This window comes from Grus americana, chromosome 2 (genome assembly GCF_028858705.1).
Source record: "Grus americana isolate bGruAme1 chromosome 2, bGruAme1.mat, whole genome shotgun sequence".
Taxonomy (NCBI): Eukaryota; Metazoa; Chordata; class Aves; order Gruiformes; family Gruidae; genus Grus; species Grus americana.
Window position 1 is genome coordinate 47,370,045 of NC_072853.1, and position 21,039 is coordinate 47,391,083.

General features: G+C 38.4%; 1 protein-coding gene across 2 annotated transcripts in view; it reads right to left on the reverse strand.

The window, feature by feature from the left end:
• The window catches only part of ASXL3 (ASXL transcriptional regulator 3), a 76,131-nt gene that overhangs the window by 37,999 nt on the left and 17,093 nt on the right, over nt 1-21,039 (reverse strand). For both annotated transcript variants that reach the window (XM_054817726.1, XM_054817727.1), the window contains exons 4-6: nt 13,798-13,915; nt 12,754-12,873; nt 6,211-6,374 (exon numbers count right to left, since the gene is read on the reverse strand). In XM_054817726.1, the coding sequence (XP_054673701.1) occupies nt 6,211-6,374; nt 12,754-12,873; nt 13,798-13,915 (402 nt within the window). The remainder of the gene's footprint in view (nt 1-6,210; nt 6,375-12,753; nt 12,874-13,797; nt 13,916-21,039) is intronic.

The following is a 21,039-nucleotide window of genomic DNA, read 5'->3' on the forward strand; positions in this document are numbered from 1 at the left end:
TAGGGAAGCTAAAAGACTATTCCTGTAGCTAAAGCCAACAGGGATTTTGAAGTAAAATCCTTCAGCCTTCAATTCATGTAAAGTGAAACTGATGTTTGTTGTTAATATGTGACTGTGAAATGTGCAGATACACCATCCATACAGCTGCGTTTGGTAAAAAAGGTATTAACTTGCAGCACAAGGACAGGGGGGCCAGCCAGGGGTAGTAACCTCTCTGAACACCCCTGGCTAGCTGAGCTCAGGAATCAGAGCCCCAGAATTTTATTGAAAAGGCAGCTTAAATGCTTTGGAATTTCTTCATCCATCTAGTCTATAAGATATCTATATTAAAACTACCCTAATAAAGCTGTACAAATAAAGCACATTACAACAACGCCATGCTATCCACATTAACCAATAAAACCAAAGAAAAAATGTCAGTTAAAGGGAGAAATGTGACAAAAAATGACCTTCAATTACTACACACACAGGGGTGCCAATTTAACAGCTTTTTAAATATCCTTAGGTGCAGAAGACATATGTTACATTTAACCTTCTATTGCAAATGTTCTCCTCTGAACTAAGTGCTTTTGTCATAAAACTAAAACTATTTCAGTGTAAAATTCAACCATTTACAGGAACATAATAATAAATATTTGAAAGCTACTGATGATAGAGAATTGAAAAGGACAGCTAAAAGGTTGCAGTATTAGCAGAGAAAGCGGGTAAGTAAGATAAGGTAACCATTTAGCTACTACCACACAATAATTCCACGGAGAGAAACGTAAAACAAACCTGAGAGCAAATAATACACACAGGACTCATTTCTGCAGTTTGATGTCTTATAAAGAAAATGCTGGAAAAGTCCAATGGCAAATATAATCCTCAAGTACTGATGAGGTTAAGAAAGTAAACAGGAAGATGGTTACCCCGCCACAATGAAGTGTGAAAATAAACCTTCATTTACTCTCTTTTAATACAAAAGTATATACAGTAAGATGTATACTAAATAGTATTTCTACTACTATAATAGTATAATAGAATAAAATAAATACTAAGTGTCAGAATGGCAGATACCACACCTCTCTCCTTGTCTTTTACAAGCATAAGAATTTTGTGTATTATTCATTATCTGCTCTCCACTGCAGAATTCAAACTGACGTGCTTGGGAGTAGGTGTAATTTGTGCGCATCAAAAACAATGGTAACCTTCTGTTATCGTTGCTTAAATGGCAGGAACAGATATTAAGCTGATTCATACTACAGGAAAGCAAAGAGGTTTTGAAATGGAATTCTGTAAGTAACCTCCCCAAAATTACTTCTAACTATTTTAAATAGAACAGAGAAAACCACTAACTGACATCAACCTGTGCCTTTTCTCAATGCAAGGTGATATAATCAACCTGGAAGTGCCAGCATGAACCTAAATTGAGTAGGCCAAGACAGAAACACAGAACCTGCGCTGACCTTAAAATGACAGGATGCTGTAATGTTATTACGTAACAACAATACTGGCACTGACCCAAGAGACAGCTATTAATTTGGGATTCAGTAATATAGAAATTAAAAGAAAGAGATTAAGATGGGTTTTGACCCATTTTAGAATCTTTCAATTTGTACGTCATGTTTTTCTCTTTAGTAGATTGGCTTACCATAAACCTGAAATATTCACAGGCACTTCTGCAATACTACATGGCTTAAGTATTTGCTTCAGAATATTTAAGTTCAGAATTTTGAATTTAAGTAACTACCTTGACTATCTTTAAACTGTAGATTGATTCAGAAAATAAAAGATTGCTAAATTTCTTTCCTAAAACAAGTAAAGCTAAGACAAGATATAATTTTTACTAGGATATCCTCTACTGTTTTAAATGTTCTTCATGAGCAGGTTTGATCAGATAAAATGGCATGGCAACCTAACACACAGGTCTGAGGAGGCTTTGAGATCCTTCATGGGTGTTGTTGCAGGAGGAAATTCCCATCCTATGTGAAAGGGCAGGGCAGGTGCAAACCACAAGAGGCTCAGAAGAACCCAATATTACCAGAAGAGAAAACACAGGACAGGGAGTTAAATTCTCGAAGATCAGAAAGTTGTTAAGCATCTGTAGAGTCTGGAAAGACACGCTTTTTCAGAGCATTCAGGAAAGAACATTTTAGCGCTCTAAGGACGAGTAAAATCATTTAAGCTTTCTGCTACTATTCAGATGAGGCAGCACCTCTTGGAAGCTTACTACACAGGTGTATTTCACTTCCTTTTGCCCATACTCCAGAGTTACTAGCAGGAATCTGACTCCCCAGTAGCAGCAACAAGGAAAGCTGGTGTAGACAAAATATCTCCAGCTACCATTCCTTTTTAGCAATCTGTCATACAGACCTATTACTCATCCTTGCACAACATACGTTGTTTAATTAATATTTAAAGAGGCATTGATGCAGTATAGCAATCTAGATACAGAGAGAGACTTCTTGCTTTGAAGATGAATATTTGCTGAGAGGTGGTCAGGAAGGCTTCTGTTACACCTAATTTTCAGCTTGATGTATTAATATTAGAAGCAGGTATTTCTCTGATGAAAATGCCATTGTTCTTCAGCTGTAGAATGTTCTAATTAGAGCTGAAAAGAAGAATACTTTGCTGGGATTTGTGACAACTGAAATCTTTTGTGCAGAGACTTTGCTTTCCATATAGTTTCTATACCTCCATGTTTTCTTTACTGACAGCTCAGTCATCTAGGTCTCCTGGGGGATCACCCAACAGGCTTCTCTATCAGCTGAGCTTTGTTTTCAGGCCTCTGAATCCATATAGATCAACAAAGAGCTTGAAAATCTGGATGTTCACATTTCAGGCGCGATGTTCCCAGTATCCACTGATGCAACATTTTGGAGCAGTCTGCTAAATAGACAAGCCTGAGTCATGGCTGCTTCTCTGAATAATGTCCACAAACTATTTCATTTTGATCCCAAATGAAAGCAAATAAAATCCTTGATAAAACATATCTACCATAACTGCCAACTTGCTCCAATTTCTTTTATAGGCATTCTGAATACAGAAAATTACACACAGGTGTCATTGCTACCAAAATAAAATTTAAAATAATATACAAGCTGAAATAAATTTCGAGTGTGAATAACTGATGATACAATTTATCTTTTCCTAAGGAAAAGAAAAAGGCAATGATCCTACACTTCCACTTTGTCAAAAATCTAGCTGGAGTAGGAAAAATGACAGCAACAACATCAGGAGAGTTGTTCTCAACTTCTTCCATTCTGTAACATCTTTCTAAGGCCCTTTGTTCCATAGGCTCCCATGGCTCTTGTTCCATAAGGGGCTCCCATGGCTCCCTGATAGCAACTACAAAACTTGAAAGCAAAAGAAAAATCAGAAACCACATCCCATGAAGCTCCTGACTTGGCCCTGAACTTTTTTTGAACATATTAGACTAACCACGGTTGAGAGAGAAGTCATTTATTTATAATAAACACTTGAATGCAAAAAAAAAAAAAAAAAGAAAACCTCAACTCCCTTAACTAATGGTTTCTAAAAATGCTTATTCAAACTGACATATGCATGACAAGTTTCGGCTCAGTACGATTTAAAGAGGAGGAGTTACAACGCCCAGAAAAATGGTGTTTATGACAGAAATCACAAAGGATCATTCATCATAGGGTTCTTCTATGTGGAGCAGTAATAAAGCCTAAATGAGACTGCACTTCATTAGTAATTTATTTCACAGATCACTATACATACACAAATAGCATAACTCTATTACATTTTTATAGTGCCATTCATTACAGTACTTCACGTACTATATCCACATGCACAGAAATGCAGCCTTCTCTGGGGAAGAGAGCAGCAAACTGCAGAGCACAGCACAGGGGGGAAACACTTCAGATCCAGAAAAGCAGGAGTAGGAATTCTCAGGCAAAACAAGAAAAGGACAATATAAAAAAATGAAACTGAAACCTCAGAGATGGCCAGCTAAGTCAAAGAATAGTTTTACACCGTTTTTGCTTGCCTGATGCTCCATTTGATTTAGACATTAGAAGTAAAAGAGGAAGACTGAATACCCTTGCCTTGTCCAGTCAGAGTGACCAACACCAGAGACACCCACCTGAGCTCCCTGGCTGGAATTCCCTCTCCGTCTCACGTGACCCTTGAGCACTACACTGGCATTTTTCACATGCCACAGGAAGGAAAAGATTATCAGTTCAATTGCTTTCATCACTCCGTATCTGGGATGCTACTCTTCAGGCACAGCGAAGGACATATTGTCAGATATCAAGAAAAGGGATGCAATTCTTTCTCTACTAAGACCGCAAAGTCATGATTCGGGGCTGTTTCACTCCCCACCAGAAAACAATCCTCAAACTATCACGCTTAGAGACCAAACGTTTCCATGAATCTTCCAGAGATGAATGGAGACTCCTGCCTTCCAAATGCATGTTAAAACATGGTATGCTACACAAACCCACATAACACTGTGAGAAGACGACAGACAGAAGGACACCTGCAAATGTCACATGACAACTGCTTTTTTGTGACTAGTTTGCTTGCGAAGTAACAGTGTCTGATTATGTACTGTTGGGCCTTTGAAATAATACCTGCAATGCATGCATTACGTGAACGCTTTCTGAAATAAAAATTAAACAGAAATGCATTGCTTTTAACTAATGAGGTATGATTAAATTCAACAAATATTCTCTTGATTTTCTTGCCAAAAGCTCTGCTGTAAGAACCCTGATAAGAAGGTAAATGGCTTGTCAGTTCTAGAGCCTCCATTTTTAAATATAAATTTTCAAGTAAGAAACTTCTAAATAAGGCCCCAGTATTTGAAATGTACATGGGGATCTTTGATGGTTGGAGAGAAAATATGATTTGACCTAGCAGTTTGGGTTTTTTTTGTTATCTCTTCCAGTAAATTAACTAGAAAGAGAAAAAAAAATTCAAAACTATCAGGAAAATATTTTCTGGGCACTAAGTTAAAATTTGTTTTACAGCAGGGAAAAAGGCTCTCTAAAATTTGTCAATACTGACTTTGACTGCCTTGTGGGAGCCTGAGAATAAATACATTTACATTGTTTCTCCTATGACTCTGGTTTTAATGTTCTTTTTCAAATATTCCATTATTAAAGTGCATAATTTTAGTCCACAACATGCAGTATCTAATTTGATAAGAGTAAATGTACATCAATACAATTTTTCTTTCTCTTTTTGTCTCTTATTGCACTGCTTTGCCCTGTGTCACTGTGGTAGACACTAACTATTAACAGTTTTGGAAACGAAACCATGGCATTTAAAATACTGATTTAAGATGCAAGTTTTAATCAGTCATTTAAGTGACCTGCATTCTCTAGTTATTACATAAAAAGAGGGATACTGACCATCTGCAAAAATATAATGCCCTGTTTAGTTAAGTTAATGTGTCTGAATTAAGTACATGAGTATTCCCCATTGAAATCAGTAAGACTATTTAAATCCAGAAGTGAGGCAAGTGCATAAATGAAATGATTTTGGGCTCTCTTTGCTACTTTAACTGCTAGACACGCTGGAAAGATTTTTTTGTTGCTCTAAGCAGTCTGTATGTAATCTGACCAACAAATGCAGGAAGGACCAAACATTGTAGGGAATGGCATGAAATTGAACTTTTATTTCCACCCTGTTACTCTCCGAATCATTCTCCTCAACAGAACTGATTAACAACCCATACGAGCCTACGGCCGTGAGCTCTGAAGAACTTTCTTACAAAAGGTGTGAATGTATGGATTCAGTGCACTGGAGCTGAGCAGATGCGTACATAGGCAGGCGTAAAAGGTGAGGAGGACAAGAAACTAACAGAACTAATACTGACCTGGACATTGCTGGCAGAGTGCCCAGAAAGATCACAGATGAAAAGAGACTCAATGTAAATAAAGTCTTGAAGATGAGAAGTTTATCTTCAATACCATATGTAGAAAAGCTAATTAAGAGATTTGGCAAGTTTGGAAGATTTGCTGACCAGTTTCCTTTTAGACAAATCAGGGAGCAGCACAGTTTTCAAAAAGAAAGGAAGCAGGAGCTAGGTGACGCTTAGATAAACTTTACAGTCATTCTACTTCTAACAGTTTTACCTAAGAAAGTATGGAAATTTTCTCCTTATTCTTTCCTGGAACAACTCCTACTCAATCAAATCAGCCTATGCAAACACACTGTAAAAAAGTCTCATTAAAGAAAGAAATATTACATGATGCTACTTACCTGCCTGTCTACTTCTGGAAGCAAAAGCAGGAGGTATTGTTGGAAATGCTGAGGTAAAGAAGCAAAGGTGTGTTTATTTATTAAAGCCCTCAGGTTAGTGTTCACTAGAATAGATCCTGGTGTTTCTATGTCAATATCCTCAGCTTTGGTCCATTTCAAATGTCCTGGAGTAAATAAACAGAAATAACTTTAAACATAAATAAAGGAAGAGAGTAAGAACAATTCTTCTTTTTAAGTTTTTTTAGCTTTTATTGTGTAATACAGTAAGCTCCAGAGAAATAGTACTCTGAGAAGGGTAACACAGCCTGTTCTAGGTGTCTTAACAGCTTCTTTTATATTCCCTGTATTTGTCTCTTGAGCTCTTACAGGATCCATGTTCCAGTCCACATCACAGCTGACATATTCTTACTTCCAGCTCAAGAGACCAACTCAACTCAGCAGTAGCAGAAAATTTTCCTGTCATGTCATCAACATAATTACAAACATCTACTTCCAAGCAAAAGGCTGCTTGAGGTGGCTGATGTGAATCAATCATTATGGAGAGCTTTTCTTCTGCCATGCTCCGCATCTGCAGCGCACTATGGCTTATGTAACACGTCCCATAGCACCTGCTAAAAACTACCTGCGTGAACAGACAGTGATCATAGAGATGAGAATATTTAATGTATTAAATTAGTGTCTGAAAACATGCATTTCTCCAAATTTTCATAATTCTCAGAATTTTCATAAGATCTAAAGTGATCAAAACACAGAAGGCAGCAGCAGGAATTATCAGAGGTTAGAAAACAGAGGCTGTGAGGAAAAATACAAACCCAGGAATGAGTAAGATAAAGACTCAGCAGAGGGAAGGGGAAATACATAAATGGCTGATGCACGGGGGCAAAGAACAATGTCTTCTTTCTGTCCGCAGTGGACGGACAATGTAAAAGGATGGACAAAGCAAAAGTAATGAGCTTAAACTCTTGCACAGTAAGAAATACTTCTGTTAAGATACTGGGAAAAGAGAGCTTTCAACCACCAAGGACAAGGAGACACTGGATTAGATACATAGGGAAGCATTACAGTCTCCATCAGTGGAAATCTTTAAGAATATTTTAGACAAATACTTGTCAGGAATGACAGGTGTATAACTGATTTTGCCCTATGACTGATGAACAAATTAGATGACCACTGGAGATCCCATCTGGTCTCGTTTTGTTATTATTTCTAGAATAATATTTAAGATACTTTTTAAAGCTCCTTAAAGACCAATTACTGGTGTCTGTTTCACGGTATATACATACTGCTACAATCCTTTTTTCTTGTCAGTCTTAACATATTAGCAAGAAAAGGAGTGCTAAGGAGAATCTCCATCCTTCACTGGATGCAGGAGGAAACATAGTGACAAAGGATAAGGAAATGACTGAGGTATTTAATGCCATCTTTGCCTCAGTCTTTAGCAGTAAGACCAGTTGTTGTCCAGGTACCCAGCCCCCTAAATTGGAAGACAGGGACAGGGAGCAGAATGAAGCCCCCATAATCCAAAGGGAAATGGTTAGCAACCTGCTACACCACTTAGACATGCACAGGTCTATAGGGCTGGATGGGATCCACCCAAGGGTGCTGAAGGAGCTGGCAGAAGTGCTCACCAAGCCACTTTCCATCATTTATCAGCAGTCCTAGCTAACCAGGGAGGTCCCAGTTGACTGGAGGTTAGCCAGTGTGAAACCCATCTACAGGAAGGGCCAGAAAGAGGATCCGGGGAACTACAGGCCTGTCACTCTGACCTCGGTGCCAGGGAAGGTTATGGACCAAATCATCTTGAGTGACATCACACGGCACATACAGGACAGCCAGGTGATCCGGCCCAGTCAGCACAGGTTTATGAAAGGCAGGTCCTGCTTGGCTGACCTGATCTCCTTCTATGACAAGGTGACCCGCTTGGTGGATGAGGGAAGGGCTGCAGATGTTGTCTACCTGGACTTTAGTAAAGCCTTTGACATTGTTGTTTCCCACAGCATTCTCCTGGAGAAACTGGCTGCTCGTGGCTTGGATGGGTGCATGCTTCAGTGGGTCAAAAACTGGCTGGATGGCTGGGCCCAAAGAGTTCTGGTGAATGGAGTTACATCCACTTGGCGGCCAGTCACAAGTGGTGTTCCCCAGGGCTCAGTACTGGGGCCAGTTCTCTTTAATAGCTTTATCAAGGATCTGGACGAGGGGATCGAGTGCACCCTCAGTAAGTTTGCAGACAACACCAAGTTGGGTGGGAGTGTTGATCTGCTTGAGGGTAGGAAGGCTCTACAGAGGGATCTGGACAGGCTGGATCGATGGGCCGAGGCCAACTGTATGAGGTTCAACAAGGCTCAGTGCCGGGTCCCGCACTTGGGTCACAACAACCCCATGCAATGCTACAGGCTTGGGGAAGAGTGGCTGGAAAGCTGCCTGGTGGAAAAGGACCTGAGGGTAGCAGCTGACAGGCAGCTGAATATGAGCCAGCAGTGTGCCCAGGTGGCCAAGACGACCAACAGCTTCCTGGCTTGTATCAGAAACAGTGTGGCCAGCAGGACTAGGGAAGTGATCGTCCCCCTGGACTCGGCACTGGTGAGGTTGCACCTCGAGTCCTGTGTTCAGTGTTGGGCCCCTCACTACAAGAAAGACATTGAGGGGCTGGAGCATGTCCAGAGAAGGGCAATGAAGCTGGGGAAGGGTCTGGAGCACAAGTCTGATGAGGAGCAGCTGAGGGAACTGGGGTGGTTTAGCCTGGAGAAAAGGAGGCTGAGGGGAGACCTTATTGCTCTCTATAACTCCCTGAAAGGAGGTTGTAGCCAGGTGGGTGTTGGTCTCTTCTCCCAAGTAACAAGTAATAGAACAAGACAAAATGGCCTCAAGTTGTGCCAGGGGAGGCTGAGATTGGATATTAGGAAAAACTTCTTCACCGAAAGTGTTGTCAAGCCCTGGAACAGGCTGCCCAGGGAAGTGGTGGAGTCACTATCCCTGGAGGTATTCAAAAGACGTGTAGATGTAGTGCTCAGGGACGTGGTTTAGTGGTGGGCTTGGCAGTGCTAGGTTTGTGGTTGGACTTGATGATCTTAAAGGTCTTTTCCAACCAAAATGATTCTATGATTATGATACTCAATACAGAAATGGAAGAAGCAGGGAGTTCAGGTGGCTGGAAAAACTCAAAAGCTTCTAACCCCTCCCAGGAAACTCCTCCAGATTTTGGTCTGTCGTACTTTCAAATATTTCAAAGATGCTACAAAAAGGGTCTTAACTGAATCATACACAAATTCCAGTAGAATCTCTACAAAAGCAATTTAGAAGACTATTCCACTGCTATAAGCAATAATGGTATTTGGCATTCACATAGGACCTCTCAGCAGGCATTACAACTGACACGTTAAGAATAAATACATTTTACAGATGGGGGAATTTGGGCATACTGATTAATAGGAACTTCTCAAATGCTACAAACTACTTAACAGTATCGTTAAAAAAATAATGTAATTATGCTTTAGATTTCTTGATATTCCTATAGTGATCTCCCCTGAAAGGCTATAACATCACCCACAAAATGTACAAATGAAGGAGAATGCAGCAGAGTTGTAAATTCTAAAAGCTCCCCTTCAGCCACAGCCTCCCACAAACATTTTTGCAATTTCCTTTTACTTTTCAGCAGACAATACTAACTGAATGAGACAAGGATTACTTTGCACTCAGCACAAGATAACCTTTTCCAACACATATTTCCAACATACTGTATTTCAGTACAGCAAAGACTTTTTTACAAACAAATGAATGCCCTGTTATAAAGGACAATTGTATGGAAGAAGTGCTCATTTTCATGAATGCATCACAATAAACTGTCCTCACCATCTGTTCCACCCGCTAAATATAAATGCAAAAAGAACACAGTCCCGAAGCGTAACACAAGTAGTATGATGTATCCGATTTTAATGCCTGTATGTGTACTCTTTTCTTTAATCAATACAGAATATACTTCCCCATCTTCTAAGTGACTCCAAATTGGAGCAACATTTTCCTCAGCTAACACTTCATATCTGATGGAAAGACATACGCATAGAGATGATCCAAACTAAAACAAGATATATGACTGCAGAGTCAGTAACATCCTTCAGTGGCAGATATTTTAATAGTGTGAAAAGCCCAAGACTATATCAGAAAGTCAAACCTAATTCTGTGTGCCTGGGTCACACATTTTCATTTCATATTTGACCTGCTACTGCATACGGGCTACTATGGAGGTTTCATCAACTTGTGGAAGAAATACGTATATTATTCCTACGATGACAGGCCAGTAGCTCACTGTGGATGCCCAACATAGCTGTACTTTAAAACAACAAAATCTGTTCAGAAGAACAACAAATTCTCTCTCCTGCACCCTTCCTATGGCTAATTTAGGACTTTCACTGTAGGTCTCAAAGTTTGTAATCAGATTTAGCAAAGCATTTGGGAGTAGCATGGAAAGTAGTACTGTGGAATATGACAAGAGTATGCATAGCTAATCATAACTCTGAGTTTATGACAAAACACATGCCAATGTTTTTTAAATTGTTTTCCACAGACAAAGACATTTTGAATCCTTATGTAGCTGCTACCAGAGTTTGGGAGGATCACTGCCCAGATCAGAAATAGAACCTCAAAGATGAGAGAGAAACTCAAGCTTGCAGCCTTGGAAAAGAAGAGATTAATCTCCAATGTAGAGAATTAACTATGAAAAGGATGGGAGCACCATGGTGCTACATTAAAGTATAAAAATCAAAATAGGACAAGGATAAAAATCACATAATTGGCAGAATCAGTTAACTAAAAGGGGAAAATCTTGTCATATTTAATGGGAGCTCAGAAAATCTACCAAACACAACATGCAATGAATGTTGGGCAGACCAGCAGAGTTTCAGATAATCAAACAATGTCTGGAACTGAATTGTGCACTAAATAGGACACTGGATCTATTCTCAAAGATGCTCAACAACTGTTCTCTTAGTATCCTAAGAAATACTATGTCATAAGAGAAACATTTCAGCAGGTACAAGAACAGAAACCCTTAAACCTTACACAAAGTTCCCTGCATTCCAAGTGTGGTATCCCAAAAGGCCAGAGAATTTTTTTTCTGAAATGCACACAAATCTAATGAATTCACTCTACATTTGGTATCATCGGTCAACAGTTGATGAAATATCTGGAGATGGGGAGAAATGTTTACATCAAATTATGTATATCAGTCTTAAATGTAGAGAAAAGTTACAGGAAATCATCTAAAATTGAACCTATTTTTGCATAGCGAAAGTTGTAATACTGACCGAGTATTTTCGGTTTTGAATAATGCCATTTGATCAACACAGAGAACTAGCTATCCATCTGAGACTGATGAATAATCTGCAGAAAGATCATATATGAAACCAAAGTACATTTTCATGGGAGGCTGTGATACAATAAGGCTTGCAGGAAACAAGTTTGCCAGGAACTGGTAATAGAATATTTAACAATCAACCTATGATATTTAGAAAGTAAAGTACCTTCAAGCTATTTTACAGAATCATTACATAGAAAAAGGGCTAGGCTGGATCATTAGTAAAGAAGAACGTTGTTATCCCCATACAGACATTAAATAATTTTTAGGCTGATCCAGCCACTACAAAAAGCTTGTTTGCTAAATTTTCCAATATGGCCACATTGCAAAATACTTTTCTAAATGATTCAGCAGTCTGCTGAATGCAAAAAGTCCTTTGTAAAGATAAAGAAACAGTTATGTAATTATTCTACTTTACTTTAGCTGAGACAAGAGTCTTAGTGAACACTACATTTTCTGCTCCTTAGGGAACATTTCCAATTATATTTCAAGCAGAGCAGGAAAATCTGCCTATCACATGGAGCTACTGAGAATTTACTCTTAGCATCTCTTCAGAGAAAATTCTTCATTAATTACAGATCATCATCCATGAATCTTGCTAAAAAACACAGAAAATAAAACCAGAAACTGTATCTACCACCTCAAGAGATGTAGCTTCCAAATAATTAAGGATCCAACTGAAGAAACACATCAACCAAAGAAAGAGAATCAACCAAAATTGATATGCCAAATCTCTGTATGACATGGAATAATGCAAATGAAGAAAAGAGGGTTAACTTCTAATAGGGCAGGTATGTAAGCACATATGCTATTATCTTTGGGAATAAATGCATATTAGACTACAAGTAAATTCACCAGGAAGAAAGAATATTTGCTACACTCCACCCCCATCCCCCCAAAAAATCATAATGCAACAATCAGAAGCTAATTGCTAAATGACCTCTCTGCCTGCAGTTGCTTAGGTCTGTCAAACTTTAAAAAACACAACTACAGAAAAGCATTCTAGGGGGAGGGGAAACTGCCATGGTTTTTCCAGGCAGCCAGAAAGACAAATGCCTTCTTGAGAAAGGGTCAGCTGCTGAGTTTGAAAAAGGGACAGATAAACCAGAAGAAATAAAACTTCTAAAGAGAACACAAAGTTTAGAAAAATATCAGTATTACAATAAGAAGATATTTATTTCACTCCTACTCACCTAAACCAGATTTTTTTAACCTCTTTAAGTGCTGGCTTGTTTGTTTTCCAGTTGGAGACTTTTGCCCATGTTTCATCTCTTTATCAGAACCATCTGCTTCACCATTTTTAGATTCAGATCCTTAGGAAAAAAATAAAAAAACCCCAAACATGATACTGATGCACTTGTACCAACAATCCCCCCAGCACCCCCTACACTGTAAATAAAAATAGGATTTAAAAAAAAATTTGACATCTACTTGCTGAAAGGCAATACACCTTTCTGGTCACAACACAATTCCTCATCATCAGAGGAAATGGAAGTAAAAGCTCAATAAATCAATTAAGTGCTGAAAACTAAAGTTTACTGAACACTGTAGTCAATAAAAATGTTCACTGATCTAACAAAAATAATGTTTTCCTATAATGCCCAAGAGATATCTTCAAAAATATTTTAACCTCAAGTTACGGTGCAGTAAAGCAATCTAAAGGCAAAAAAAGATCATTTCTTTGTGAAGAAACATTAATAGAAGAGATATGCCTGGAAATACAATTGTCAATTTGTGTTAAACATAGACACAGAAATCCCTTACAATGAAGTAACTTAACCACCAGAACTAAAGGTCAAGGTTATGCTGCAATGATAAGCATGGCACCAGAACAAGAAACGCTAACAAAAGGATCCGAGTATTGCAATGCAGAATTGAGACACAAACTCACATTCACAGAGAAGCCTGCCTTTTTTCCCCCCCTCCCCTTTTTATGACATTGAATACCAGCATGAGGTCCTCCATTAGAGTTCCAGAGCCAAACAAAATGTTACTTTGCATTCCTTTAAAGCTGCTGCTATTACCAATTGTCATTTTACTGTGTGCCTTCAGTTCTTTATTAAAGAAAAATCTCCATCCTTGAGACACCAGATTTGATAAGGAAATAAAGACGTTAAACAAAGCCACCAAGTGGAAATATTATTTCAGCCGTTCCAAATTCTGTATGCTACACAGCTGATTCAGAGGAAGGCTCTGTGACTAGATCTGATCTTGCAAACGGTCCTTTAGCTATTTACCTGAAGGTGAATCCGACTGCTCATCAGACACCTTTAATGGTGTCAAAACAACACGAGGAACAGTCTTGTTTACCATCATTGAGACTCCATTTCTTCTTTTCTGCTGTTGTCTTAAAGCCTACAAAAACGATAACAAAACATAAAAATGTAACAAAAAATAATACTTATAAGTGAATTACATGAGACATTTCTCTACCATTAAACTGAATCTCTCAAAATAAGCATAATTTACATAGCTACTGACTTGCCAGACTTCACACTCATCCCCTTTATGTCATTTTCCTTTAAAATATAAAATCAGGCTTTTGGCTATAAAGAGAAAGAAGATGCACCTCAGATCATTTTCCAATACAGTTTTGACAACAAAGAAGCACGTAACTGTTTGCTCTACCTTAACAGCACAACATGATAACCCATGGAATGTGAAACTAAGACTTCCAAGTAAAAAAAAAGTGAAATAAATGTTTCAAAACCAGGATAAAAATATATATGCCTGCATATCTCTCGCAGGTGCATCCTCTCCAGTATACTGCTCAGTCAATCAAGTTAACACAGAGTGTCATCAGTATGTACAGCATGTAAGGACTACAGTATTGATGCACTCACTCAGCCGTGAGTAGTGCTGCACAAAATCACTGAACATGGCAGGAATCATTTATTTTTGTGAAGGGAATCAGTCCTAATCTTGGAAACCTTGCAGCACTTGGCTTCTGTCTGCTTGACTTTGGGCATTAACCTTCAGAACACGAACATGATGGTGTTCTGGCAAATCTGGGGAAAAATGATACAAGAATAAATCTCTACGAATGGGAGTGCTTTGTGTTTCATAAATGGATCGAATACAGGGTTGATAATGTAATACAAAATAGTGAAAGATTAGAAATAGCAAATACCCATCAGATTGTTTTATACGGAAAATGATACCTGATTCAAAAGATCTTAACACATACAAGTATGAATACTTGCCAATTAATACATTTGCAAACATTAAAATTCTGGAATTGATTAGAATGGGCTGGGCTTAATACATATCTCTCCTATCCTCCTGTCTGTTTTTCTCCAATCTTACTGTGGAGTCTTTTTATAACTGTGATATGTGTTATGATCTTGGGGGGATTTATTAAAGTAATACTATATCAACAAGGAACATATTTGAGATGAATTATCCCTGTAGGTTTATGAGCATGAATGACTGATGCCTTATAAGGTTTAAGTCTGTAACTTCAATTAATCTGTAGTATTTTTCCAAAATGTTCACAAAGATAAAGAAAAAAAACTGAAAAGAAAAAATCGATATCACTCTATTCCTCTAAATAACACACTACGCAACATAAAATACACCAAGCCACACAAAAGCTATTTCATCGATTAACCCCTTTTACAGTAGATTTCTTATAAAAGACACATAAGCACTGTGCAATAAAAAGCAAATTAGAACACCTGAAATCAAACAAAGAGAGGAAGCTGGTCAGATCTGCACTGAACCAAAGAAGCAAGCAGAAAGCCACAAAGAACAGCCTATACTTCATACATTTTTGAGACAGAAAATTCATACTGATACTGAGCAAGCACAGCCAGACTTGCAGACAGAAAATTCCAAAATGTTAACATTTCTCAAAAATTCCCCAAAATTCCAAAAATGACCCACAGTTCAAAGTCCTAAGCTAAGTGTCAAATCAGGTGACCCTTATTTAATAGTAATACCACTGAGACAGTAACAAATAGTCCACTAAAAATTAACTGAAAAGACAGACAGCTTCTGCACTAACAGCATATCAATATAACCAGAACGCAGACATTGCATTGTTGTGCTCCACAGCCTGATTTGCCTGATGAAGAGCCAGAAACAGCCATCCTCAGTGTCATCTTCCCTAGACTAATAAGTAAGAGCCCAAACGATGCCCCATGTTCTCCTCCAGTCTCCTCCTGATCTTTCAAGACAATTTGCACCTCTACCAGGGACCGTAGCCTTGTTGCCAGCATCCATAAGGAAATACCATTTTAATGATTTATACAGCCACCGTGACAAAGGTAGACTCTTTGTAAAGCCTCACAGTTGATTTTCAATGCTTCAGACTGCACTCCCACAAATGAGAGAAAGTAAGCAGCAGTGTATACTCCATCAATGACAGGTAGTTGGTGTTCGTACACCTTAGATGACACACGCGCTGCTGGAGCAAGGGCAGCGGTACCCCATCTTTGTCAGGTGCACCACTTACCTTGTTCGTGTTACAGGAAGGCCACTTGCGAACCTTAAGCACACATTTATGCAACTGATCTGGCACTTCCAAGAAGCGCAGGCCACTCCACGCTCACAGAGCACTAAGGCAAGACAGCATGGCTCATCCCCGCACTCCCCAGACACTTGGAGCCACGAGAGCGGGTGTCCTGGTTTTGGCTGGGATGGAGTTAATTTTCTTCCTAACACAGCTGGGAGCAGGCAAAGGTTGCTACCAGAACTATTTACTTTGAGGCACAGCCCACTTCTGAGCTACAGACTAAGCTCCTCAACATGTCAGGATCAAGTACAAACCTTAAAAAACCATTTCCCTTTGACACACATTTGCTTTTCAAGGTTTCTTTATCCCTAACATTCATTGTTTCACTGTCAGTCCCTCCCCCATCTCCTCCAGCTTCACAATGCAAGGAACCAACAGTTAAGTTTGGAAATCAGTCTGTGCAGGATGACTCAAGCTGACAGTAAAGTTACACACATGTGGAGACCTGAAAGACAGGTTGTAGAATGGAGAAAAAAAATTAAAACCATGTGGACATCAAAATCTAAGTCAAAGTTTTAACACAAAGTGCCAATGAATTATGCTGTGCCCAGAGAATAGATGAATAATCTTCCCCATGCCTCTCCATCTTTTCATTTGTCAAAGAAAAGTTATGAGACGGGGAGGAGGGTACAAAAGTATCAAGTAAATTATCTAACATTTGATTCGCAGGATAAAGAGATGGCTGAGATTTTGCTCAGTAATTCTGTTTAGTGGGACATATTATTCCCAGCTAATCACAACAATTTTGTGTTGAATTCTCTTTTGAACTTAAAGCTGCAGGGTCTGAAATTTTGGATAGATGAGTCTTTGCAAGACAACACAGGGAGCAACCCAGTAGAGGGCGAAATTGCCGACTGACACCTAGTTACCATAAAGCCAAACGCCAGGAGGAGTTAAATATAAACCAAGGACACTCTGTGCAGTCTCTGCTGAGGATGAATATCTAACTTCTCTACACTTTGCCTGAGGGATATTAATTTTAGGATACAAGACTACTGTAGGATAAGACAAGCATCTTGTATCCCAAGATTAATTCCACTTAGCTGGGAAGTCAATGGGATTACTGAAAGTGAAACATACACCAAGCACTTTACTATATTGAGCTTTTAGTGCACCAAGCTAATTCAGTGCTTTCCTAGTCACCATGACCAAATAAATCTCTAGCTTTGGCTCCTCAGGTGAAGGGAATAAACTCAAAGTAGATGAGTCAAATTTGTAACTAGCACTGAAAAAAATGAGAAATTTTATAACTTATTCCAAAGAAAAATGGTTCCAGATCTCACTGTAGGCACAGAAACAGTAACTAACACAACCTACATTGGCATCTTTTACTGACACAGGCTTTTGCATCTCATCCATATTTAGAGATGCATAACGTCCTAGCTGGGCTTCCTACAGATCTGCAAGAAAGAGCCGATGATTCTACCAAATGATAAGGTGTCATTTTTACTATGGAAAGTAAGAGAGAAACACATATAGCACATTTGATAGCTTACATAAAGTATATTTTTCTTTAATGAGACTCTAGGTTTACATTTCAAATGTATTCAATCACTTTGTGCTAAATGCTTGAGTTAAAAAAGCTGCAAGTTGTAAATTCCCAGAACTGATCACGGCTGAAGTATTCTGTAAAACATTACTACCATCCTATCTGTACAGCACAAATAAAAAAAGGAGAGAAAGAAAATGGAGGTGCATGTGGTATACAAGTCAAACATTAAAAGCTCTCTTAAAATCATCACCAAAATATAGTACTTACATCCAGCCTTTCACAAGCAGATTTGCAAAGGACATCTGTGAATCTCTTGCACATAATGAGTATGGAGAATTCCCAATATTCCCATTCATAAAAACGAACCTGTGACCATCTGTTGAATAACACTACCACGGTCATTATGCAGGGCTTGGCATAATTAATTTGTTTAAAGAAATTATTTTTATTGCCAAAATCTTTAAGTAAACCTATCAATCCATTTTCATCCAAAGAACTCAAAATAACATAAAAAATGAGTATTAAGAAAACACAACTCTGAAGATAGATGGCAAAGGAAAAACACCATGTAATTAACAGTGATCTTCTAATACCAAGCAGGTTTTTTATAAAGAGGTGACAAGAGCAAGTCTCCTTCCCTTTTTTGGGGGAGTTTATGCCCCTGCTGGAGTACAGCAGTGTGTTGGAGGTTTCAGGAATGCCATTAGCTGTTCTTAAGAATAATAATTTCACATTTACTTGGTCTTAACACAGGAAAGACTTCTTCACCCATGTGACAAAATGGTTGACTCCTTCAGTAAAAAACTAATAAAGTCGTCTTTGAAGTAGGAATGAAAGGAAACAATATAAACGAAAAGGTATCTGGAGAGAGGGGGAAAATACATCCCCAAAAGAGCACCAGAAGCAAAATGTCAAGCTCTATGCTCCGATTTCACTGCTGCTCAGGATATTTTTTATTATTTTTCTTTCCCTCATCTTTTCAACTCAGAATGAAAAAAATGCAGCATACAGATAAACCATTAATGCAAAAAACCACTTTCATTTGAGCTTAAATGCATGACATGCTGAGAATGTTAAAAATTAGGTTATTAACAACAAAGATATGTAACACTTGGTTGCATTAAGCAACATGGTCCCAGATTTCTATTTGTTCCATAAATGCCAAGTCTACATTCTGAAACTCGTATCGTGAAACATAACCTTTGAAATTTCACACATTATGGATCAGAAATGTAAAGCTATGGAATTTTTCCATTCTGCGATGTGAAAAACACAAGCTATGATACACTGACAAAAGTCTATGGCACAAAATAAATAACAACTCTGCATCATGGTCATGGACCCCACACTGGCAAAGATGAAACAGATTTATAGTTTATCACTGATTCATTTAACACCACCATAAAATTCAGTCTTTGTCCTCTCTCTTACCCTCATTTTGTTAGTAAAATTAAGACAGCCTTTAATTCCCATGTCTCTATTAAATAAAAATTTCTCAGTGGCAACCTGTTTCATTGATACACAGAACAGTTAAAATGAAACAGTAAGCACCACAAATCATGAAGAACAAACACATTATTGTTTTCAGGATGCCACTACTTCTTATACTAAACATACATTAAAAGTACTCAGTTACAAGCATGCAAATGTAAGATTAAAATAATAATAAAAATGTCTTACGGAAACAGCTACAAAGTACAAAATGCCATTTCCAAAGCACAGAGTAAATTAATTTACTTCCAACCAGACTTGTACACCGAACGTAACAGTATTGGTGCCAAGTGTACACAACTGATCATCTGGAGATGAAGAGTAGTGGTACAATATCAGGCTGGAAGTTTGGAGACCTAGGGTTTATTTTCAAACTCTGCTAATAACTTCCCAAATAATAATCTATTCTTGTCCCTTGCCATCCTCCTACCCTTTGACACTTATATCTGTATTTGGAACAAAAATAATTTCTTGCTGTGTATTTGTTCTTTAGGTCCCAGTAGTGGTCAGGGTCTTTCTGTACAACTACAGTATACATTAACAACTGGACATTTATCTGTATATTAACCAACATTGAACTAAAGTGCTTGGACATTCATGGTGCAGAGACAGAGACGTGTGTATTTATGTGTGTGTCTGTAGACCTGCAAGCCAGCACTACCTTCTATATTACAATAATGCATTCACAGCTACAGTGGCTGCAGATCATGATAGACTGCAAAATAAACATTTTTGTTGCTTTCTCAACCACGGAAACAAGAGAAGGACAAAAAATCATGTGATGTGTTCAACATCTGTTCTGACTTGCATGTGAATGGGAATGATGATGACATATGCATTGACTCAGTAAGACTTTTTTCCAAAGAGAGTAGTGTTGTTGTTTTTTAAAATGTTTGTGTAGTATTAAACTAATAATATCTACCAGCTGAAAAGTGCTTTATGGGGAAATCTGTTTCTTGGCATAACAAAGCACATATAGGTAAGGAAACCTTGTAGAAAGCAGTTTAAAAACAAAGTAAAATAAAGATAGCAATGTCAATACAAAATCTTAAAACAGTCATCAACATTTTCCATTAGATCAAAGTTGGAAACATACTCTGCACAGGTCCAGAGCATACAGTGGGGGCTTCAGGGCTAGACTACCATTCTCCAGATAAAAAATCTTGTCACATTACCTCTCAGAGAAACAGGTGCACCAATTTACATTGCACCAATGTAAGCAGTTACAGAGTAATGTCTTTCTACCAGACATCCTGTTTCATCCTGGGTTCTGCCACATGCCCCACACCCTGAGCATGCAGCTTTCTGGGGACCTACCCAACAGCTCCTGAAACAGCATTCATAGATAACTGCTTGTCAGCGTTTTGTAGGAGGCTTCCTAGAGCTCTGAAGAGTTGTGAGCTGTTCCAACTCCTGTCCTTCCCTGAAAAGGCCAACCATTTCTAGGATGCACTTCAAAATCAAGGCATGATTCATTTTCACCTGGGTATAATTTCATGTTATGAACTATTCAAATCAAAAGTTGTTCTTTTCATATGGCCCAGAAGAAGATATTCACTTAGACACCCACTACCACTATATGGAAAAATCATGTAACATCATTGGAAAAGCTTGACTGGGACTCTCATCTCCAGTGCTGATATTTGTCATTAATACAGTAGCAATGACCAATTCATCTTAAATAGTTCCCCAAGTAACTTAAAAAAACCCAACATTATCAGACAAGTGCAATGCTTAGAGCTAGGCCACTATCAACAGCTTGATTGTCTGAGGCTTAGGACAAGCAACTGCATCTGCAGAACAGACCAAAGAGAACGCTTTTGACCTATATTTGGGAAGGAGATTCCACTACGTAACAGTGGTAGATTTAAACAATGGTAACGTTCATATCAGGACATATTTTAAGAGAGGGACACTGTCCTACAGTGAGGTAGAAGGGCAACTACACTTCAACACAGTACTGTTGTAAAGTCGCTTTAA